A 24,133-nucleotide genomic window follows, 5' to 3' on the forward strand; every position below is an offset into this window, starting at 1 on the left:
CCTATGGTAGTATAACAAGAATCTGATCTGAGAGGTACAGACTGGCTTAGGGTGAGGGGACATCCCTAGAATTAACTCTGAGGGTTCAGGGCACAGGGATAAAAGAAATGTGTTATCACCAATATCGGGAGAACATGGCAACTCTACTTGGAAGCCTGGGTGTTCCTTCTATTGCCTCCACCCTCAACCAAGCCCTGCTGTGCCCGTTCCCTTGGCTGGGGGTTTCCTTGTGACTGGGAAATCTCCCACTTACTGTACTCTGACTTAGAGGTTGCAAACTGGTGGCTGACAGTGGTGTTTCATTTAGCCCAGTGTTATAAAAAAAAAAGATTTTTAAAAACTATGAGTGTTTACATAACAATTGATTTCTGGCATCTCCTTAAAAAAAAAAGATAATGACGATCTGACAAGATCAGTGTGTGGTAAGAATCAGCTGGAGCTGATCGGAAAGTGTGCCTTTCGGGTCATCACAGGCTCTCGGTTGTCACTTGTCCCTTGTTCTCTGCAGTAGGGAAATCGGCCTCTGTCCCGCGGCTTTATCAGAAGTGGGAATACAAATGATGGGCCAGTGGTGTGTGCCCACCTGACTCCCTTAGGTAACCTACTGGCCAATCCAGACTCTTGAGATTACAACCCCATTTTAACCCATTTTCTCTCCTGTGCCTAATTCATTACATTTCCTCCCAAATCCCTAATGGCTTCGAGGGAATGCAGTTTTACCTTCACAGTCCACTTTCAAGATGACAGTGTGCCATTAAGGTGTGGCTTATGTGGCCATCGCCAAGACCCATTCTTCAAGTGGGATATCAGTCTATCCCCTCCTGCATCAGAGGAGGACCAGCCAGGTCCCCTTGGTGTGAGGGTCCTTGCCCAGCTTGACGACCAGGGCCTGGATTCACCTACACACTCAGGTCGCACATCCTACAAAACTCCTGAGTGCAACTTTGACATGTGAGTTCGTAGTAGAGCCACTATAGAAGTACGTTTGCCTCCTTTCTCCACTGAGCCCCAAAAACCTGTTCTGGTGCCTGGCAGGTCAACCTTACAGGACAGTTTGAGAAGCCACAGTGCTTTCTAATCTATTTGCCCTGACACTCTGAAACCTTCAGAGCCAGGTTAAATATGGGTGTGGCTCTGTACACAAACTTACAAAATGTGGATGTGACAGGAGACACCTGAAGGAAGTGAGGATGGGCAACCTCCCCAGATCCATGTGTGCCATGCTCTGTTGGGCTCTGTTCTCACACTAACATCCCCTAGGAGCCCTGACCAAGCCATCCCTCAGGCTTTCCCTTCCTTCTTCAGGAGGAACAGACCTCCTTTGCCACTCCAGGTAGACTAGAGAGTTCCAAGGACAAATCCTACAGGTGCTGCATCTGGGCTCCATCCTTGGATTGTGGCTGCTGTGTGGGTAGCCCAGAAACTCTCACCCCTGCGAGGGTGTGTGTCAGCAGCAGGGGCTCATCCTTGGTGCAGAAAAAGAGATCAACAAGGCAGAACCTGAGTGAATCAATGTCATGTTCACATGAAGACAACAGACAATATCCAACATGTTCTAAAACAACACTTCTAGGGAAAGGGCAGGTGTGGCTCCCTCACAGGCTTGTTCTAAACCAGTCTCTTTAAAAGAGTGATCCAAACAAGACTACAGAAATCCCCCCAAACAAAACATCACAACCACGTAGGATCTGAAAATCAAAACAAGACACTGGATGTTGACTTTAACATATAAAAATACTATAACAAAATGAAATACAAATATATATTAGAATCTGTTAAGTATTCTGTATAAAGAGATACTTTCATGGTTAGGCTAACAGCAGGCAAAGAGGAGACAAAGTCCAGCCTTTTCCATGTCCTGACACCTGCACAGGGAGCCCAGGCCACTGTCACCTGCGATGCTGCCGAAGCAGCAGCAACCTCGGGACTTGCCCTGCTTGAGTCTCTTCAGCGGAAACAGCCAATGGCGACGTCAAAGTGAGATGGCGGTCTTTACCAAAGGAGTGACAAGGCTTGGAAACGATTTCTCAGATGCTCTCTCGATAGCCTTCGTCTGGGACCCAGCGGGCCCAAAAGTGATGAGGCAAGGTGCGTGGTGATCCAGTTCCTTAGCAACTTTCAGGTTGATGGTTCAGTTGTGGAAAAGTTGATCTTGGGCATATGAGTCTTGGCCCCTTGCTGCCCTCAACCGAGGGTAAGCGGGGCGTGGTAGAGCAGTGGGTGGGGACAGCGGCAAGCTCACAGGGTGCCCCCTGTGAACAAACACTCCATCCTCTGCCCTCCCAACCCCGTGGCCCTGGAAGTGCAGGACTCCTGACAGCCATCGCCTATCTGCAGGTGCCGTCTGCACTTTCTGCAGAGTGAAGAGGTCTTGCCAGTCAGTGCCCCTCAGGCCCGGGGAGGGGCCTCTGAAGGGCAGTGGGGAATGGTGGTGGCCAGGGTAAGGTATGTGTCTCAGGATTGGTGGGTTCCGGAACCCTGTCTTCCACAGAAGGGGCAAGCTAGCAACACTCGAGCTTTCCTGCCTATCCAGCCTGGTGCTGGCTGCTCTCCAGGGTCCCACGGTGGCCCAGAAATTCTCGGTAAGGGAGGGATGCTGTGCTGCCCTAGGGGAAGCCCCTCCAGACTCAGGCTGCTGCCCACTGGTGTAAGGGGCACTGTGGCCTTGCTCAGAACTATAAGAAAATAGGGCCTGGCCCCTGGCGAAGGGCAGATCCAGCCATGAGGACACCTCCCCCACTGGGCAGGGCGGGGCCCTCTTCCCATTACAGGAGTCCCAGAACTCAGACTCACTGGCCTGAGGCCCAGGGTAGTGGAATGCCAGACTCCCTCAGTCGCAGGAAGCACCGGCACTCTACTCAGTATCAAGGACTCCACCCACTGCTCATGGTGGCTGGGGACACAGGCACAATGCCACCCCGACCCCACAACACACCCTCATCACCCTGACTTCTATTTGCAGGTGGAAGGAGCCAGGAAAGGGACATGTCAGCCTCCTTGCCCAGCAGGGTCCCCCAGGGGCACACACTCTTGGAGAGACACTGGGATAGGAGAGTGTGACCTATCTTCTTTCCAGCCAGCTCACAATTTAGGTGCAAAGATCATCTTTCTGCATTTTCCTTCTCCATGGAAGAGAAGCGTCTGTAGTCGCACGGCCATGGCCATGTACTTGGTGAGCCTTCAGACACTGAGTCGTTCCTTGCAAACACCTAGAGTGAGCAGCTCTGGCCTGGGCTGGTGTCTGTGGTTGGAGCCCTCACTTGGCTCAGCTCTCTTCCCAGGCATCCAGGTCGTTCCTGTGATGCTCTGTGATGAGTTCACATCTGTCCACAAGGGCAGAACACCACAGTCCAGCCCCGGTTAGGCACACAAATACTTGTTGATGTGATTAATGAAAGCAGCTCTTCTGACTCCTCCTGCTTCCCTGCTGGAGCCACTGTGGGAGGGTCTACACTGCCTAGTCATCCCACCTCCCCATTTGATAGCTGAGGAGACTGAGGCCCAAGGAGAAGAAGTTTGCTCAGAGTGACAGAGTCAGCAGAGGTTACCTCATGCCTGGATCACCGCTCCCTACTAGTCTACAGTGTGAGGAGACCTGAACCCAATCTACTCAGAAGGAGACCCCTTCCTGGCCGAGCAGCCCAGCCCAAGCCCCCTACACCCCCAAGTCCCCCTGCCAATGGCTAGCCAGCAGCTGATGGCTGGCTAGTGGCTGAGGAAGCCCAGGACCAATGTTCCCTTGGTGGCTAGTGTATGGAGGTGGTGTTTATTCAACTGGAACCAAGAACCCCACCCCCTGCCCCCACCACCTCTTGGTGGGGTCCCCACCCCCAAGCAATCCCAGGGGTCATTTTCTCCACATGAGCACCCTCCTTGAAGTTACAATGCTCATCCTATAACTTTAGGATTCAGAGATCTGGTCCTAAAACCCACTTCCAACCCCAGGCTCGTTCCCAAGCAAGTAGTGGCTGCAACACTGCCAGACAGCCCAGAGGGCAGGAGTCTGTCCCTTCCTGGCCAGCAGGAGAGGGCCCTTCTCCTCTGCATCCTGGTCTACTGCCAGCAGACGCTGCAGCAGCAGAAGCTGAGAGCCAGGCCTGCTGCCCCAGGGGGGTGCTGAGAGTATTTCAAGGTTATCTGCAGGGGGCAAGGGGTTTTCTGGGAACTTCAGGGGCCCAGGCGAGAGGGAAAGGCTGGTTTGGAAAGGGGCAGTCCCTTCTTCAGACCCAGATAATAGGCAAGGAGGAGTTGTCACCATTCTTCACTTCTTGGCCTGACCTCACGCACACATTCATTCAACAAATATTTATTAAGCGCCTATTTGTGCAAGGCACTTCCGGAGAGGGCGGGCAGCAGCCCGGGCCACGCCCACCCGCCCCGCCCCCAGCGGCGGCGCCCTGGGCTTTAGAAAGGTGGGTCTAGCCCCACCCCGCACCGGAAGGAAGGCCGATGGCCCAGACAACGCCCCAGCCCGGCTGCTCACCACTGCCACTCGGCCTCCGCTCTGGCCGTACCCCATCGCCCGCCCTCTCCCCTCCCTGTCCGCGCCAGGCGCTACGCGCAGAGCGCACAGCCACACTTGGTGGGCTTCTCCACCTCCTCGGCAAAAGAAGTCCCATCGCTGCACTCAAAGGTGAACTTCCTCCGCTTCAGCCGCAGGCCCTGGCAGCAGCCCTGGCCCGGACATGAGCCCCGGCACTCCACCCACGACAGCGGGCGCGTGGTCTGGCAGATGGCATAGCCCCTCTGGACCTGGTGAAAGTCCCGGACAGGGTCCCCCCGGCACTCGGACTCTGGATGGGACAGACACCAAGAGAAAGCCTCAGGGCATACCCACGGGCCAGTGCTGCCCCCAGGGAGGCAGAAGGAGAAGGAGGAAAGGGAGGAGGAGGAGGGTGGGGCAGCATCCTTGGACCCAGACAAAGGCCCCCACCTTCGTCTGTGACCCTGCATCCTCCCTGCCCAACATGCACATGCACACGCACACGCTTCCTCCTGGGCCCACAGCCAGGTCAGTGGGAGGGAAGAACTTGCTAGCTGCCAGGGCCCTCCAGGATAGACTGGGCTGCCAGGGTAAGGTGGGCTCAAGAAGAGAGCAAGAGAGGGCTGGAAGCCTGGAGGCAATGATGTCAGAAAAGGAATTCCAGCCAGACGGTGTTGCCTGCGGGACCCTGAGGTGCCTGAGTTCTGGATTTCTCAGGCTCCTCCCTGCCCTCTTCAGCAGAAGTCTCTTGATCACCTTGGTCACCTGGGCCTGGTGGGGCCTGGGAAGGAGTCCCAACCCCAAGACTTCCTGTTGTTCCCCAGGTCCCTAGGTGATGTGGCCAAGTTGCAGGGATTTGAGCAGGAGCTGTTACTCTGGGTAGTCTCTTCTGTAAGGAGAGACCCCAGCCAGAAGGGGCATTTACCCCAGATAAAGGGGCTACAGGGCAAGCTGGGACCAGGGAGAGATGGGCATCTGTCTGGGGGTGGGGCTCAGAGCCTGGAGGGTTGGGGACATCACAACCTAGTAGCAGCCCAAGGTCCAGGAGAAGAGAGGGGGCACGGAGGGGTTGCTGAGGTTAGGAAAAAGAAATGTCAAGTCGCTAAAGCAAGTTTCGGGGAGGGACCCTGGAGAGGGCACGTCAGGAGGGGGGCCCCTGACCTTGCTCACACAGCTCGCCTGAAAAGCCAGGGTCACACACACAGTGTGCCCCCTTGGTGGCAGAGGCCTGGCAGTGGCCGTGCAGGCACCGCAGGCCCCCACAGGGGTCTGCAGGTGCCCCGGCCTGGTTGCACAGGGCCCCTGAGTACCCATCCTGGCACTGGCAGCTATAGGAAAGAGCATCCAGAGGCACACATTTCCCATGGACACACCTGGAGGGGACAGAGAAAAGGCCCTGTGAGGACAGGCCAGAACCAATTCAAGCCCACCCGAGGTGACCCCACACCCCCAACCTTGGCTTCACGGGACGGTATGCTGTTCCCAAGATTGGAACAAAGGGAGGAAAATGGGATTCTGTATTTGTCCCTAGGGTCTTTTTCCTGTTAATAAAAACTGAAAACCCCAAAAAACGAACAAAACCCTGTGTGAGGCCCCATGTTCCAAATTTGGGGTTTAAAAGTACAGTCCTTCCCCACCATGGGGAAGTGGAACTTGCAGGGAAGGGACGGGAACCTGTGGGTGGGCGGTGGGGGAGGGCTTCCTGGGGCTCATTAGGCTCACTTGTGGCCGTGGCAGGGGCCGTCGGCGGGCTGGTCGCAGTGCAGGCCCCCCCAGCCGGCCTCACAGTGGCACACGGGCCCGGGGGTGGCGTTGGGCTGGCAGATGCCGTGCAGGCAGTAGAGCTTCCGGCAGGGCTCACAGCCCGGCACCACGCCTGGCTTCATCCGCGTCTTGGTGAAGTCCTGCAACTCGTTGTTGATGTACAGGTTTCGGATGCAACCGTGGAAGCTGGTGCCATTGAGGATCTGCCACAAGCGGAAGGCGGCCGAGTTCACGTCCACTGGCATCCCTGGGGCAGAGGGGAGGGGCGCAGGGCTGGGCTGAGTCAGGCTCAGACCACGCCTAGCACCCACCTCCGAGGTCCACTGGGCATCTCTACAGGGTTCATTCTTGCCCTTGGCCTCTGTCCTTCGGTCTCTGCAACCCTGGGCCAATGTCTTTTGCCACCTTGGTGGGTTCACGCTCCTTTCAGAGAAGAAATGGAAAAGCTGCTTCCTCTGTGATCAGAGCCTGGAGTGCCAGGCCTGGCAGCAGTCAGCTGACAAGTGATACTCACCCAGGGCTCCTGCCCAGAACACCAGCTTTTAACTCTCAGACTTCCCAAAAGCAGCAAAAGACTTAGGCCCAGAACCCATGTTGTCACTCACTTTGTGGTCATCAATTTGCAGCAACGCCCTGACGTTGGAGTTGCTGAAACCCCTTTGATTTCAGTGCTCCATGACCTGCCTGAAGTTGCACAACTAGCAAACAGCAGAGCTGGGATTAGAATCCATGGCTCTGTCCCTCACATCTGCCCGAAGTCTCCACAGTGCGGAGACGGCCCTGTTGCATCCAGAAACCTGCCTTGTCTGGACCTAGGAATGTTCTTGGCACTGAATGGGGTCATTTAGCTGCAAAGTCTGTAAGCCCAGCTGGGAGGTCCCCAGCCAACGCAGGGACTCTGTGCCTGGGCTCCTGAGAATGGACCCTGAACAATTGACAAGCCCTTTCTGGCCCAAAGCCAAGAGGAAAAGTGCCCACCATGCAAAAGATAGCTGGGAAAATCCAGGCCCAACCCACATGTCCATCCTTCTTGGTCAGTCTGGGCCGGCAGAGAGTGGTACGGCTCTGGGCAGGAAGGACAGTCCATCAACAGCTTAGCCAGTCACCAGGACCCTCCCCTCTGCTGCCTTGAAATGCTCCCCCGCACCACAGGTCAGTCTAGTGCCCTGTTCTCCTGGCAAACCTCAGGCCAGAGAGCCAGAGGCCCTGCCTGGAATGGCTGTCACCACCACCTGATGGAGTGGCCTGGGGAGGGCCAGCGGCAGCTCCTCCTGGGCCAGGTTCTCACCTCCCACGTAGAGAGGGGCCTCACTGTTGAGTGTGTAGTGTTTGCCAAAGTTGTCCATGGTCATGGGGCTGCCACCATCAATGGAGAGATTCACCATTTGGTCAAAGGTGACCAGCTCAACGGTGTGGAACTGCCCATCATTGATAGTCTCAGCACTAGAAAAAAATGAAGTCCCCCCACCAGGAAACGGCCTTCAGTTTGGCACATCCTTTCCCAGGCACTTCCCCAGAAAGGCCATTCATCCAGCAGCTATTTCCCAGGAAAGCGAACCTCTCAGAGAGGGGGCTGTGGGGGCTCAGTGGCCTGGCTGGTTGCTCCTGTTCCCTTTCTGGGGACTCTCTGGGGAAAGCTGAGAAGTTTAGAACAGGGGTTTCCAACTAATCAGCCTCCCCGTCCCTGCCATGGAGACCCCTGTGAGATGGTGGTGGGATGGGGAAGCTGGGGACCACTGCTCAGGCCCGAGAGCCTCGAACCCAGTGTGGGGCTAGACTAGCGTGGTTTGAATATCCTTTCCACCTGGCAGCCCTGGTTGCTGGCAGCCTTGATAATCACCTGCTCTTGGCCCAGGAGACCCCTCCCTCCCAGGTAGTCCCCCAGCCCTAGGGCAGCTGGTGGGCATGAGGAAGGCCTACCTGTAGATGGCAGAGCTGGGGTAGCTGCCTGGGTCATAGCTGACACGTACATGGCCCTGGTATAGCTCCACGGCGATGTGGTCATTGTCCCCATTGTACAGCAGGATCCCATTGTCCTCTGCCGTGGAGACCTATGACAATGGCACTTTCTCTCCCACCCCACCCCACACAGCAGCAACACAGGCTGGTGTATGGGGCAGATGGAAGACCCACGATTAACAGAGAGATGTGTGCAGAACTGTCCTCCCCTGCCTGCCCAAGTGACACATCCTCCAGGGGGCACTGGCCGAGGCTGGCAGCCTCCGGTTCAAACCCCATCCACTGCCAGTCTGGCCGGGGCTAGGCATGCGAGGGCAGATGGGCCAGCTGCAGGCCCGGAATCTCTATGCCAGGGGGTAAGAGAGCTGGCAACCACCTGCCCAGGGAGGACAATTAGACTGGATATGGGGTAGCTTGTTCTGTGGGGCTCAGGGGGCTGCTTTGGGGCCACGATGGGACCTCCTCAGGAGGTGACACCTGTCACTGGAACCACGTAAGCAAAAGCTGGAGTTGTGCTTGGGGAGGCAGACCCCTCTATGATGCTGCAGGAACCAACATCTTTTTTCCCTGCCTTGTCTCTCCTCTGGTAAACCCTGACCCCTGGTCTATAGAGCTGACACATGGCCCAGGCTGGACCAATCACAGTGCCCCATCTCCCTGGACTCAGAGGTTGGTCCAAGGATGGGCATGTGACCTAAGGCAGGCCAATCAGAGATCTTCCCTGGGGTTGTTGATTGTTGTCCAGCTAGAGCTGGATGGGGATAAACCGAGCCTCTCCAAGGATGTGCCTGAGGCAGCGGCTGGGCAGGGTTTTGGTGAGTTTTATTTCGCTGAGCAGGTAGGCTAGCTGTGGTCTTGCTCTGTGGACAGTGTAAGTGGAGAGGATTTTAGAGAAGTGATCAAGGGAAGGAGGGGAGGGTAAGCATGTTTGAGAGGCTGAAAGGTTCTGAGAAAAAAAGGAGAAGAGGAGAAAAGAAAGGAGAGAAGAAAAATATGGCAGTGGGGATGGGGACTGAGGGAAAAGAGAGATGACTAAAGAAGAGTTAAAAAATTTTTTTTATCATGTGATGTGCAATGCAATCTACTCTCATCTCCTTCCCCAAGAAATATTTAGCAAACATTGCTGTTGCAGTGGGACTTGCTTCTTTTTCCTTCAACATAGTGACGTTTTGGGATGGAATTTAAGACACAAAATGGCAAAATAAGGGATCCCAGGGACATGTGGTTAAAGATACAAGCCCAGGGCTAACTGTGGCCGTATTCCAGCCACATGGAGAAAGCCCCTCTGCAGCGTTGGAGGCTGACGCTGAGAAGTAGTTGAGACCAGAGGGGAAGAGGGTCCTGGTAAGTTTGGTTATCTGCATCCGGCCAGTCACCCATGAGACCACCTCCACCCTGCCCTTCCCTGAGACTGGTTTTGTGACCCAATAACCTTCCCAAATGTGCTTACACGAGTTCAAGCTGAGATTCTGATACCCATAACAAGAGTTTTGACTAACACAGGGTCCTCCCAGTTCCATCCCCTGGGCAGGGATGTGTCTTGATGCTCTGACCTGAGCCCAAGGTCCCCCACTGCCTGACCACCCTCTGTGGCCCTGGGCACGCACCTGCAGTGTGATGTTGGCTCTTGGCCAGTTCTGCAGGTCGGTGAACTGCAGGTAAGTGTCCCGATCCACAAAGTTGACACTGAGCAACTTCTCACACTCTGGGCCGCCAAAGCCTGGGAGGCACTGGCACACAGGCCCGCTGCCCTGGTCCACACAGTTGGCCCCATTCTGGCACTCGGTCCCCTCACAGGGGTTCCTGGGGGCAGGCGGGTGGGGAGGGGTCTCACAGAGCTGCCCACTGAGAGGGAAAGCACACAGGTCAGAGATGGCAGGGCCAAGGAACAAGGGGGTCATCTTCCTCTTCCACAGTCCTGGAGAGAAACTCATTAAACATCCTGGGACACTACATCTTTAAAGCAACAGAAGGTGCTCCTAATGAACACTTTCCCTGAGAGAACTAAGAGCCAGAAGGATGCTGAGAAACTCGGTGAGAAACAAGTGTGGTCCCTGGACCAGCAGCATCAGCATCACCTGGGCACTTGTCAGAAATGGAAAGCCTACTGAATCTGCTTGTTAGCAAGATCCCAGGTGACTCATATGCACATTAAAGTTTAAGAAGCACAGTGTTCCTGTCAGCAAACTCTGCTAGCTAGTTTTAATCTACCCATTTTACAGAAAAGAAAACTGAGATTTAAGACACAAGCAAAAGAGAGAAGACTCTGAAGCATCAAGCATTCACAACAGCCCAAAAGAAAAAACAACCCAAATGTCTATCAATGGATGAGTGGATAAACAAAGGTGGTATATCCATACAATGGAGTATTATTCAGCCATAAAAAGGAATGAAGTTCTGACACATGCTACCACATGGATGAACCTCTAAAACATGATGCTAAGTGAAAGCCCATCACAAAGAACTACAAACTCTATGATTTCACTTATATGAAATATCCAACATAAGCAAATCTATAGACATAGATATTAGTAGATTAGTGCTTGCCTAGAGCTGGGATGGAGGGGGGTTGTGGTGACAGGTATGTGGAGTTTCTTTGGGGTAATGAAAATGTTCTGAAATGATTGTGGTAATGGATGCACAACTCTGGGAATATACTAAAAGCCACTGAATTGTCCACTTTAACTGGGTGAATTGTATGGTATATGAATTGTATCTCAATAAAACTCTTTTTAAACAAAAGACACAAGCAGAGCATGGGAGGTGGATGGCCGGAAGGAGGGCAGGTCCTCTCCCCTCCCAGGCTTCCTGGAGCAGCCAAGATACAAAGGTAAACGACCTTTAACATAGGACATGTCTTCAGGCATTCAGTGGGCAGTAAGTGAGGGGGCACTGCCCCGTAACCTGTACTGACCTCCCACTCCCTCCACCAAACAGGTTAGGGACTCTCTGCCTGTGTTCTAAGCTGCTACGTGGCACTCCCAAGACTACATAGATGGTGACTGGCATAGCCATGGTTAAAGCCCCAGGATCCAACTCCCAGGCTCTGGCCCTTACTCCCTCCCGCTAGCCATGCCTAGGGGCTCCTGCTGGTCCAGGGCTGACAGCTGGGAGGAGTCAGTCACGTGGTACATCCAAGAGCTGCTCACCTGTAGCCCTCAGCACAGAGGCAGGAATAGCCATTGACTCCATCCACACACTGGGCCCCATTCTGGCAGCGGTGGTCCTTGCAGTCATCCTGGTTCTCACTGCAGTTGTCACCTGCATAACCTGGTGCACACTCACACCTGGGGGGGCAAGCAAGGGTGGTGGGCAGTCAGCCCCACACACAGCCCGGAGCTCAGCCAGGAGCCTGTGTGTGAGACAGAGAACCTCACAGCCCTGGGGGTCCATGGGGTCCCCCAGGAAGTCAGTAGAGCCCTAGATATAAAGATGCCCCCACCCTTCCTGGGACCTCTTCTAGTATAGGAAGAGAGCGTGTGTGAGCTGCAGGCAGGGGAGTGGGTGCTCTGGGCTGGGAGGGTGGACACCCAGCAGCTGGAGGGGATGGACGTTTATGATGAAAAACCTATCCTCAGCGCCAAAAGCATACCCAAGATCAACCTTCAGCCTCTTCTCAACCTGCCAAGATGCCCCCTCAATGCATGGCCCTGAGTCACACAGGGCTTATCCATCCCTCTTCCCCAGCTTCCCAACTGTACGGGCCCAGCCTCCTGGGCCTCACATGGATTAGTGCCTGCCTCTCCATGAGCTCCTAACTCCAGGCTAGGCCCCCAACTTCCCAGTTTGCACTGTGGCTCACTGCTTGTCTGAGTCAGTCCATTTCTGCCAGCCATTTGCCTATCAAATAAAGAGCACACTCCTCCACTCTTGTTCAGTCACAGCCCTGCCAGATGCTCCTTGTCCTGCTCCCCCGACAACAAGCCACCCTGTGGTCAGACAAGCCTCCAGGGGCAGCAACCCCCACCTAGCTACACTCTTCTTCCTTCACATCTGTTGATTCTGAAATACCCTCTTCTCTCTCCCTGCCTAGGTCTCACCTCCTCCAGGAAGCCTCTGGTGAACACCCTACCTGTCTGAAGCCCATCCAAAATACAAACTGCAAACTCCAGGGCTCAACCACACAACCTGGCAGGCAGGTGCTCTTGCCTGACTTTTTTACTTATTTCCATTGTTTTTCAAGCTGTAAGAAATACCTTTGTGCCCAGTACACACACACACACACACACACACACACACACACCCTCTGAAACCAGTTTCATGCCACAACACTTATCCTTACTATGTAAAATAGCATGATGCTCTCTGTTATTTTCTATTATATTTTTTAATGTTAATCTTGATCCACCCAATTGATCACCACCTACTATTGGGTCTTTAGCTGTCATCTGAAAAATGTTACAGTAGCTAAGCACCCTCCCACTCGTTCACTTACAATCATTTATCCATTCATTCAATGAACGTGTGCTGAATCCTCACTGGTACCAGACACCACGCCAGGCATAGTCAACTGTCTGTCAGTCCATCTTTCCTCCAAGACAAGAAGCAGAGTGAACATGCTCTATACACCCACTGAGTGCTTATCCTCTGTGGTGTGAGGGACCATCCCAGCAGCTCTGAACCAGACAATGTGCAGCCTTGCTTATTTCAGCCCCTCTGAGGAGTGGGCATGCCACTCGCTCTGCCACTGCTCCTTGGTCTGCCATGCCAAACCCACCCGGCAGCTCACCCCGGAGTGCGGCATCTGTCTACCATTTGGATGGAGGCTCCCGTGCAGCCCCGAGATCCAGGATCTGGGCCTCAATGGATCTCACTTCTTGCCCAGGGGACTCTGGCAGCCCCTGCTGGACCAAGCCCCTGGGCGACTCCACCTGCTGCCTTGGCCTGAGGGGCTTGGGTTGGGTCCTTTAGCCACAGACCTGAGGAAGTCCAGTCCTGCAGACCATTGTGCTGCCCTGACGGTGGAACAGGGTCCCAGAAATGAGACTGTGTTTGCAAAACTGCAGATGGGAGCAACATCTTAAAACATCTTCTTTTTTTTTTTTTTTTTGGTGTTTTCTCAACTTTATTGGAGGCAGGGCTAGGGAGATAAGAAGTGGGCAGGTCGAATAGACCTGAAGGTTGCTGTTTTCTTAATGTAAAATAATTTATCCAGTGACCTTCACATCACAGCCTTCAGGTGACGAAACACTTCCACATATGCCAGTAACAACAGTGATGACAATAATCAGTGATCCCTTATCCAAGCCTTCTGCGACCAGACACATTTTGAAATTCAGAATTGTTTGGATTTTGGAAAAGTAAGACACTGCCTATAACTGGGTACTATGTAACATGCCAGTGGGATCTAGGGCAGCCCCTTAAACATGTTCACATTTCTGCTGCAAATCTACGTGTATTCACACTACACGGGATGAACAGTGACTGTAAGTAACCTCATATCAGTGCAGGTCAGCTTTTCATACCAAATACATTCAGGTCAGATCAGATTTTGCTATCAAATGGGCTTTTGGTTTTCCGAGTTTTGTGCATTTTATTACTGGGGATGAGAAATTGTGGACTTGGAATGATAACAGCTATTTATGGGGCACTTTTCAGATGTCAGGTATAGAGGTAAGTGCTTTCTATCCATTTGCTTATCTAATCCTTACAGTGACCCCAGGAGGAAGCTACTGGTGCACCCAGTTTGCAGACGAGAAAACTGAGGCTCAGAGTGGTCAAACCAACCACTCAGGGTCATGCTGTAAACCCAGGTCTGTCTGACCCTAACCACCACCACCCTGCCCCCAGCATGGACTGGCAGGAACCCTGTACAGCTGAGACCAAACCCCTAACAGGTGCAGAAACAGGTTGGGGAGGGCAGAGGAGAAGTGACATGGTGGCCCTTGCCATTCCCTGGGTCTGGAAATGGGCAGCACTGACCTGGGCCCATCTGGGGTGCCCACACACTGGGCCTCGTGCTGACATGGGTTCAAATCCGGGGAGCAGAAGTCCACCAGCTGCTCACAGGCCCTTCCTGGGGGAAGAATTGGGGAGAGGCAGGAGAGAAGCTGCTCCCTGTGCTCTGCCAGGCAACAGCCCGGCAGAAACCTCCTCCAGACAGCCAGGCAGGGCCCTAGCCCTCCTCCCATGGGAACGGGTCCCAGAACCCCACCACACTTACCTGTGTACTGCAGGGGGCACTGGCACGTGTAGTTGCCCACGCCATCCACACAGATGCCCGCATTGGCACATGAGTGCTCCACACAGTCGTCTGTGTTTACCCCACAGGTTGGCCCTTCAAAGCCCGTGGGGCAGGAGCACCTGAGGGGAGCAGAGAAGGAGGGAGAGGTGGGTGGGCCCGTGGCCAGGGCAGCAGCCCTCTTGAGGCACTGGTGGAAGCCTGTGGCTAACGGTCAATATTATCAACTCAGAGTTTTGGTCCCTACTCTGGGTCAGGCCCTTGTTAGGTGCTGGGTGTTAGAGTGAACAAGACCAGCCCTGCACTCATGAGATCACTCACGGTCTAGTGGGGGAGAGGATGAGGAGACTGGGGACTAAAGGAGAGATGTGAGTATCAAAATGGTGCAAAACTAAGGCTGGGTGGGGTGGACAAAGGGCAGAGGACACCCAACTCCTCCCTGGGGGGACAGGTCAGGGCAGGCTTCTTGAGGAGGTGATGGTTAGCCAAGGACTATGACAGGGGAGAGCAGGAAGGAGAGGGAAGGTGGTGGGAGCAACAGCCTGGAGGAGAGAAAGCCTTACAGCCCATCCTCTGGGCTCATCTAAATAGTTCAGGACTTGGGGAGCACATACTTCAGGGATGGGATGAGAACGGGGCTGGGGGGTAAGCAGGAGTCAGGTCATGGAGAACCCTGGAGATCAGTGTTCTTCAAACTGGGGTACAGTTCCCACTGGGGTAACTGTGGCTTTCCAAGGAGTAAGAGAGTCAGAGATCGCTAAAAAATTGATTTCCACATCTTCAAGTTCTGGATGAACTCCTCCCTCAACTGACCTGCCCCAGATCTCTGGAAAGGTGCAAACGCATCTCTCAGCCCAGGTCCAAGGAAGGCCATGCCTGGGGCCTAGGATCCCTGGGTGCCACATAAAGCGACAATTAGCAATACTGATGTTTCCAAAGTGAATGAACAAATGCTTTTGCAGGTCAAGAGATTTCCAGTTCTGTGCATTAAAAGTAATGGAAGGAAGACCTCATGGAACTGTCAGCTGACAGAGAATTAAAAATAATTTTGATGACAGATCACTCCAGTTTTTGGCATATAAACTTGGAAGAGTTTCAAGTAACTGAGTGACATGGCTATAATAAAACTTCTAATCCCACTGGTTTGTTTCTGTGAACAAACTTCCTCAGCATTTATACTGCATGAGTGAGTGTGTGTGTGTGTGTGTGTGTGTGTGTGTGTGTTTAAAGGAATAGACTGGCTGCTAAGCCCGCTCACATTCTATAATATTCACCTCTGGACGCATGAACCAATTAGGAGAAGAAAAGAACACATAAACACACAGACACAAAACCAAAGCTCCATCTATCTCATTAAGAGATATAGACTCGTAAACTTTTCCTTTTATGTGTAATAATTATCAATCAAATTTTGTAATATAGTTACATTGTTCTGATGAGTTGTATATTGTTGATAATTGTCATAACACAATGCAAAAGAAAATTTTAATTACAGATTTATGGTGACAAGAAATAAGAAAAAAACTTTTAAGTTTGAACTTATATACCCATGTTGGCGGCAGAAAAGTGTGGCAGGGTGCTCAAGGAAAGCTGCTCTAGCATAAAAACAGATTATGTTAGAAGGAAAATGGAGGTGCGAGGGGAGTAAAATAGAAATACTTGCTTGAGGAGAAATGAGAACGATGCAAAATGTCGAAGCTGTTAAAAAGGAGCTTCTTCCTGTGATTTTAAAATGATTTTCTACTGAAAAATGATGAAAGAGTGATTTAAAGAGTGATAGCTTTATCTTTAAATGTTAATAATATGTACGATGTCCTGGAAATTTCCTCTTGTTGCAATGAAAAATTGAACTTACCATGAAAAATTTTAGCTGTCATTTTAAGAATGATTGAGGGGGTTTATAGCTTAAAAAATTTGTTTTGGGGGGTGGGGTTATGTGAGCAAAAGGATTTGAAGCCTACTGTTGCGGGGAGTGTCCTGGAGTTTAATGCCCCCTGAGAGGCTGGGGTTGGGGGAACAACAGAGAGGCTTTAAGTGGGCTGAGGGGGTCCCAGCTTTGCGTTTCAGAAAGTCCTTGCCGGCAGGGTTGGGGGTGGATAACCAAGGAGGCCCTTGTAAGCCTCAGGGTTGAGAGGTAACTCAGGGAGGTACCACATTCTACCAGGAGGGGCCGTCCCACAGTCCCCTACACCCAATCTGAGGGCTGCCAGGAGTGAGGGGGCTCCCCCAGCCGCATCCCTCCCTGCCTAGCAGGGGGAGTTTCTGGGGGTGTCCTCTCAGCTCCCCACTTCTCCACAGACACGCCCCCAGCAGTCCAGCCAATGAGGAGCTGCTGCCAAAGCCCAGAGGAGGAGGGAGCCTACTGTAAGGACACTGTTTCCAAGGTGATGCTTGCCGAGCGGCCATTTAATGTTTTCTTTTTTACATCTGGTAATTTGGGATTGCGGAGACAGGTTTGGCCATTTTCTGCTAATTGATTCAACATCATTTTCTGAAGAGCCAATTTGTTCAGTGGGCAATTTATTTTCAGCAACTGAAAATACTGTGTATTCCTCAGGAGAGCTCTGGGGAGGTGGGAGACTTGCTGAGAGGCTTGGGGACCAGGAGCAGGGTGAGGCTTGCACGATGATGTCAGCACCGTGAGGATTTTCGAGCTGAGTTGTGAGGTCCGGCCCTTCAGTGAGTGATGGAAATGGGCTGCCCATGGTGTCACCAGAGTGACCCATGAGCCGGTGAGAGAGGCCCTGCAGGGCATGACCAGGACTTGCTCCCACCTCTGGGCAGGCATCCCTGCCTCTTGGCACTGCCACTGCATATGCCCTCAGCCATGGACTCCCAGTGGTATCAAAAGACCCTCCTGGCAGCTGGCAAGAGCAGGGAGAGGCCTGGAGCAGGCAGACCTGGGCAGCCCCTAATCTCTCTGCTTTCACTGCCTCTGGGCAACAGGGGCATGGCATGGGTGGGCATGGAGAGTCCTCTGGCTGTGATCTGGAGTGAGTGCCTGCTCCTGGGGAGCCCGCCCCTCATCTTCCAGAGCACAAGGGGCCTGGGCCATCCCATCTGGAGGAGGAAGGCCCTGAGGCTTGGGTTCTGGACCTCATAAGCACCCACCCACCAGGTTCCAGCCTCCCCAGGCTACTCACGTGAAGCCAACATCCTCGCCCTCCTGTGAGTGGCAGGTCCCGCCGTTCCCACAGGGGCCACTGGAACAGCTGTCTAGGGATACCTCGCAGTCTCGGCCCTGGTGAGAAAGTCAGCGATGGGGACCCCAGGGTGACCCAGGGGCTAGTGAGGCAGCAGGAATAGCCAGCCCCTCTGCAGCTCAGCTTGCCTATCCTGGGAATTACTTGTTCACTCATCCACATATTAGGTCAGTGTTGAAACACTCACTCGGGCTCCTGCTCTGAGCCAGGCACTGCCCTGGGCACTGTGGGCTGAGTGGACGACAAGACAGTCCCAGCCCTGCCCGGCCGCACCCTTGGTCCGCCCTCCTCCTCCGTCTCAGCCTCCACTCACCACTCACCTTATAGCCGCTGGGGCAAGCACACCTGTACACCACAAGGGGGTCGTTTTGGCAGGTGCCCTGGTTCTGGCAGGGGCTGGACAAGCAGGGATCACACTTGGCCTGGACAGCTAGGGTGGGGGGACCTGAGGCAAGGGGACAGCGTTAGTGCTGGGAGTTGGGGAGAACAGGGCTGGACACAGAGCCCCATCTCCCTACCTCCGGCATCCAGCTCCACGGGGACGGGTGGTGGAAGCCCTCTCCCCGAGGAGATTTTTGCCTCTCCCTGTGTTTCCTCTGGATAGGCTCCCCTCCTTTCACAGTCTACCTCTCTGCCTCTGGACCTTCCTCAGTCAAATGAGGTTAAAAACAGCCCCTGTGTCCTGGGGCTGTAAAGATTGAAAGAGATAATCCCTAAAAAAGGCTTAATGGGCAGGCGCTGGCCACTAAGGAGCCCCCACATGGTGGTAGGGGCAGGGCCATCAGTTTTCTCCATTCCCCCTCACCCTTCCAAGGCAACCTCTCCCCAGCCCTGTCACTCACTGGCCAGGACAGCAAGGTGGCCACCCCAGCACAGAGGAGACTGGCTCTGTGAGGAAGCCACACTTGGGAGGAAAAGGTCCATTTGCCCTGAACTTGTTTCTTTCCAAGGCTGAACGGGAAGGACCCTTTCCCGTCACCTCTCTGGCTACAGGTGTGACCTTCTCCAGCCCCTCCAGGACTCACTGGTGGCCCTTCCCTGAACTTGGAGGTGGACAAGGAGCCTGCAAACTTGCCACCTATGAGAAGCATTAGGACCTCACAAGAATAAACAGTGAGACCAGCCATTAATTCAAGTTGCCACTTAAAGCTGCTTCCAAAAGTAGAGAGCTATTAGTTCCGCTGAAGAGGCCTGAATATGACTAGAAAGAGAAGCACTTTTTATGGAGGGATTAATAAGGGGACCCTGGGTACGGGGGGGCTCTGTTTCTTGATCTGAGTGCTGGTTACCTGGATGGGTTCTATTTGAAAATTCAGCAAGCCAATTCCCTTATGATCTGTGTACTTTTCTGTTGTGCATGTTATATTCCAATAAAAAGTTTTAAAAAAACACACAAAAACCTCCCACCAGTATGAACCCCACCCCACCCCATTAAATAAATACTGAGCAAATGTTTCAACCTAAACTGGCCTGCTCCCAACAGTCAACAGCCCAGCCACAGATCAGGCCCCTCTGAATTGTTACTCTGGTGACAGCGTTCTGCACACAGGGTGGCCCAGAGCCTCCTCATTAACCTATGGCTGTCAGTTTCATTTCCGCTGGTGGCCTGTGAGCTTGCAGAGGGCAGGAGCCATGCCCCATGGCCTCCAGTACCCTCCCGCAGCTGTCACCCCGCACAGAAAGCTAGGCCTGGGGCAGCCGGCTGGGCACCTCCCTCTGCTCGGCAGGGCTCCTGGGGCTTGGGCCGTCAGTCAATCAGTCAATCAGCCTCTGAATGAGTATTTATAGACACCCAGGGTGAGGCGCCTCCAATCACGCTCAGACCCTGTGCTTCCACAAACGTCAGGAGAGTGGCAGCTGGGTCCAGTGGCTCAGGGGGTTAAGCTAATTGCTGAGCACAATTCCTACCAAAGAAAGGACTGATTGCTCTCGCTGCTGAGAGGCTTGGAACTTCCAGAAACACTATGGCTATTTTTATTTTCCTTACATAACCCCAGGGAGGGATTAGGGCCCTTACAGCCTGAGATCTTCCGCCTGGCTTTTTCTGTTCGCTGTATGTCCGGACGAGAGGGCAGCCATGCCAACAAGCAGCAGGGGCCTCATTCCTGCCACCTGTCCCCCACCCGGCCGGTCACTGCAGGGTCTGGCAGGCCCTGCCAGGGTTGGGCAGCTCCTGTGGGCCCCCAGCAGCTGGGGATGGGGGGGGATGTAACCCAGGACCCACCGTGCCCTCTCGCGCTCCTGGGCTCACCTTGGCATTCAAACTTCTTGGCGGGCGTGGTGAGGAGCAGCTTGCCCTCCACGTCTGGGGGCCCTGCACAGCGGGCAATGCCCGGTTCCTTGTAGCCTGTCTTCACCCAGCTGGACAACCAGCGGAGGTGGCAGTCACAGTACAGGGGGTTGGCACCAATGGCCCTGGGTCAGAGAGCAGAGAGAAGCAGGCGTTACAGCTTCATGGGGCCCTTACTGGGCACCTGGAGTGCCAGGAGCTGGGAAAGGCCCTAACAGCCCCCATCGTGAGCATGCATGCGTAGCCAGCACTGTTTTAAGCACTTCGCATCTGCTATCTTCCTTCGTCCACACCACACACTCCCATCCCCACTCTACATGTTGAACCCGAGGTTCAGAAGGAGGAGGCACTTGCCCAAGATGGAGGTGGAGTTTGAATTTGTGCCATTGAGGCCAGAGCCCCTGAATGCATTGCCTCCAGAGTGCAGGGGAAAGAGGAATGACATTTACTGCTAGGATGAGCCAGCTCCTTCTCCCATGTTAGTACATCAAATCCTCCCAACAGCTCCACCTAAAGGTTTTTTATCTCCGTCTCAAAGATGTGGGACCTGATCTGAGCCTCACGTGGAATAACTGATTTCCCTAGGGTCACACAACCCGGTGAAGGGCAGGCCCTAGATCCAGACCCAGAGCTGAGTCTGAAGCCTGTAATCTTTAATTCTTCTCTTCATTTTTCATTAAAGAAAAAGCCCATGAACGCATTCTTGTTGTAAACCTCTTTCAGACCCTGCACACAAAAGTCTCCATCTCACAGAACATAGTGAGTGTCCTAAATGCTGCTGGATGGTACGCGTTAACATGGTTAATTTTATGTTCTGTGAATTTCACCTCTCTCTCTATATATATATTTTTTAAAGCAAGTTCCTAAGTTACTGATGGGAGTGCAAGTTGGTATAACTCCTTTGGAGGGAAAGTTGGTGATATCTATCTAATCTGCAATGCAGTTGCCCTTTGAACCAGCAATTCCGTTTCTGGGAGTTTATGCCTGCACAAGTGTGTAAAGACATCCGTGCAGTAGTATGGACGGCAGCGCTGTTTGTAACAGAAAGACTGGAAACCTCCCGTGTTCATCAGTGCGGGTGTGGTTTGGTAAACTGTAACACACCCACTTTCCAAAGAAGTCTACACCAGTGTCCCTGTCGACCACAGGACCCACGGTCACATTATCATCATGCTCAGGCCTTCCAGTCCTTTCCCATATTTACATACGGTTTCTTTGTGAGGAAGAAATTACATCTCTCTACTATACACTGTCACTGAGCACCTGCTCCTTGTCACTAAACAGCATGTCTTGGAGATTTTTGCATGTCAGCTCCATGGACCCACCTTATTTTGTCAAACTGCTTCACAGCATCCCAAAGAATGGATACCTCATAGCTTTTGCTGCCAGACATTCTGGTAGTTTCTAATCGCAGCGAACACGCTCGCCCATGCCTCTTTGCGAGGAGCATGCATTTCTCTAGGACAGATGCCTAGGAGTAGGATTCAAGTCGCAAAGGAAGTGCACATAAAATGGTAACAGCCGCCTTCCAGGAAAGGTTGTGCGTACTTACACTTGGCCACAGTGTGAGGCCAGGCCTGCTCCCTCACATCCCCACCCCGACACTGGGCACAGCCAACCTGTCACCCTTTGACCAATCTGGTAGGCTAGCCCATAATCTCCTCACTAAACCACAGTGAGAAGTTGAGAGATGAAGAAGACATGGATTTGAGGAAATGAAGGGGCCAGAGGTCTTTGCTCCAGCAAATAGAAAAATTAGAGCGTCATATCTGAAGTTCATTTATATCAACATCATTGTGAAAACGTAAGGCTGTATGATGTTCATGAGAACGGGCATGTTTATTAAGTACTGCGGGGATGCTCAGCCATTTTCCACCTGTGTCTGGGCCAGATAGTGGAAGTGGTTCCCCTGAGATGTGTTCAGTCTGATGACAGCAGCACCAGCTCTGAGCAGGAATCCACCCCAACAGCACAGCTGATGAGGGGGCGATCTTATAAAGCAGCTCAACAATCTTGGGCCCCGGCCCTGGCGCAGCTGCTCACTGCCCAGGTGACCTTGAGCGACTCACTTAACATCTCTGGGGCTCACTTTATGATTCGATAAAGAGCCTGCAATCTGGAGTGAGGAGAAAGATAAGCACATATAACCTAAAACGGGCATCGAGGGAACAATGCAGCTTGGAAAAGAAAGCCGGTTCACCTCGATACGTATTTAATTTTTTCTGTCCTGATTTGCCGACAGCATCCATCCTGGCTAGTGGGGTGGGGAGACACCTTCCTCTTTCCCACCCTGAACAGTGCCAGGGCCTCTCAGAGGTGGAGGAAACTCAGATGCTTTGATTTTTTAAGCTCCATTGTGCTAAATAAAAAAAACAGACTTAAAAAGAAATAACAGGAATTCAAAAATGGTGGCATATTTAATGTTTACATTCACCAGACTAATATTTTTAACATAAAAAGTGTGAGGTAATGTAATTATGTTATTCAAAAGATAAATACAGGATTTATTTTAAAGTATTTCTGTAGCACACTGCAGGAGTGTGGTCGCTGATGTGCCATGAATTGAGAGTTTATTACGAAGGGTTTCTTCTCTCAGTCCTGTAGCTCATTTAGAGAAAATGCCAGAAAGACTAAATCTGCAGCCATTACGAATGGGGAGCCCTGGACATGTCTCGGGATGTCACAGTTCCCAACTCCCGCACACAGCTCCCCACCCCGTACATAATGCCAGTAAAGGTGCACCTCAAATGTAAGTGTCCCTTTACAACTCTTACTAGAAGACAACAATAAAGACTAATATGAACTACGGAAGCCACCTACGGAGCTATTCAAAACCACGCATTCTGCCTTGCACAACACACGCTTAACTTGTTGCTGTGCAGAGCAGATGACGAGCCACACCTGAGTTCAGCTTTTCAAGTTTTAATTTATCCAGAAGCTGAGGTTTTGTGGCTACTTCAATGGTATGTCGGTAGCTACTTCACCTGAGGACAATTTTTTTTCTCAACAAAAACTACCATGAACTTAGTGGGGGCGAAGGGGTGCTGAGACGCAGTGCTGGGGGTCGGCTTCACACACCAACAAAAGTAAAAAAAATCACCGTGTCGTTGATCTCTGGTATAACTTGGAAATCGCCAAAACAGTAGATAATCGGTCTGTTCATGCCAAGGACAGGCTGGGCTTCTTCTATTAACGTAACCAGGGCAGAAATAGATTTCCTGTGGCTGTTTCAGGGGCGCCAACTGTAGAGTTTAGCATATACTAAAACTTCAAAGTCTCCTTCACCTGAGCTATTCCTCCTCTGCCCTTCCTCCTCCCAGGCAATGTGTGTCATCACTGTCTCCTTCTAAAGACGGAAGCTTCTTGAGAGTAGGAATCATAACTCCCTCCCTGTGCCTGACACCAGCAGGCACCCCAGGAACGTTTGCTGAATGAACATCTGACTTGAAGCATGAGAAGGGCACAAGCCTCGGTAGGAAAGCGAAAGGAATTCAAAAAGAAAAAAATCATCGATCATCTCATAAATGCAACTGATTTGATTTTCATTAATTCCCTTCTAGTTTTTGTGTTCATATATGTACATCGCTGAAATCAGACTATACCATCTTCTTTATTCTGCACTTTAATCAAATAAGTTACAGCACCATGATTATTACAATGAATTAATTACTTGCTATTCTGTCCTATGGGCATACCATGATTTACTTAATCATTCCATATTTACTTTTCACACCCAATTCTTAATGAATCCATAAATCTAGTTTTCCAGCATGCAGCAGACTAGAGGCAACAAAATGCCAGATTAAAGACATGAAGAATGACACTAGGGAACCTTGGCACAGGATCCAGCCAAAGTAAATATTTGCTGATGGATGGATGGACAAATGGATAACAGATGAGTTAACTGTAAATACAAAAGCAAAGAGCAGCCCAGAGATATGTAAAGTGTCGAAGCCCGGGGCAGTGATGAGTGCTCACTATGGTGGCATGTTAGAACTCGAGTGGACCTTAGAAATAACCTTTGTGCAAGCAAGAAAAGGACCTAAAGAGATGAATGCATTGTCTGAGATCTCACTGTGAGTTAATGGCAGAACGAAGACGTAACGCCACATGTCCTGATTCCTAGTCTAAAGTCCAAGGGGTTTAAATACCTCATACTCCACTACACCCTCAGCCCACCTACCCATCTCGCACACTGCCAGTGAAGAAGAAAGCCCAGGACAGTCACGGCAGGAAAAGAGGGCACCTCTGGA

General features: G+C 52.3%; 1 protein-coding gene across 3 annotated transcripts in view; it reads right to left on the minus strand.

Moving 5' to 3' along the window:
- Nucleotides 1–4,290: 4,290 nt before the first annotated feature.
- SLIT1 (slit guidance ligand 1) overlaps nt 4,291–24,133 on the minus strand; it is a 156,657-nt gene continuing 136,814 nt past the window's right edge. The window contains exons 26-37 of one of the 3 annotated variants that reach the window (XM_006210569.4): nt 19,842–20,005; nt 17,911–18,035; nt 17,531–17,628; nt 14,370–14,509; nt 14,129–14,222; nt 11,356–11,493; nt 9,814–10,051; nt 8,168–8,298; nt 7,536–7,690; nt 6,206–6,494; nt 5,645–5,856; nt 4,291–4,793 (exon numbers count right to left, since the gene is read on the minus strand). In XM_006210569.4, the coding sequence (XP_006210631.3) occupies nt 4,555–4,793; nt 5,645–5,856; nt 6,206–6,494; nt 7,536–7,690; nt 8,168–8,298; nt 9,814–10,051; nt 11,356–11,493; nt 14,129–14,222; nt 14,370–14,509; nt 17,531–17,628; nt 17,911–18,035; nt 19,842–20,005 (2,023 nt within the window). In that variant the 3' untranslated portion in view covers nt 4,291–4,554. Of the gene's footprint in view, nt 4,794–5,644; nt 5,857–6,205; nt 6,495–7,535; nt 7,691–8,167; nt 8,299–9,813; nt 10,052–11,355; nt 11,494–14,128; nt 14,223–14,369; nt 14,510–17,530; nt 17,629–17,910; nt 18,036–19,841; nt 20,006–24,133 lie in introns of those variants that run through there. The other 2 variants (XM_072971743.1, XM_072971744.1) reach the window with 2 other exon arrangements.

The sequence above is a fragment of the Vicugna pacos genome, chromosome 11, assembly GCF_048564905.1.
Source record: "Vicugna pacos chromosome 11, VicPac4, whole genome shotgun sequence".
Classification (NCBI taxonomy): Eukaryota; Metazoa; Chordata; class Mammalia; order Artiodactyla; family Camelidae; genus Vicugna; species Vicugna pacos.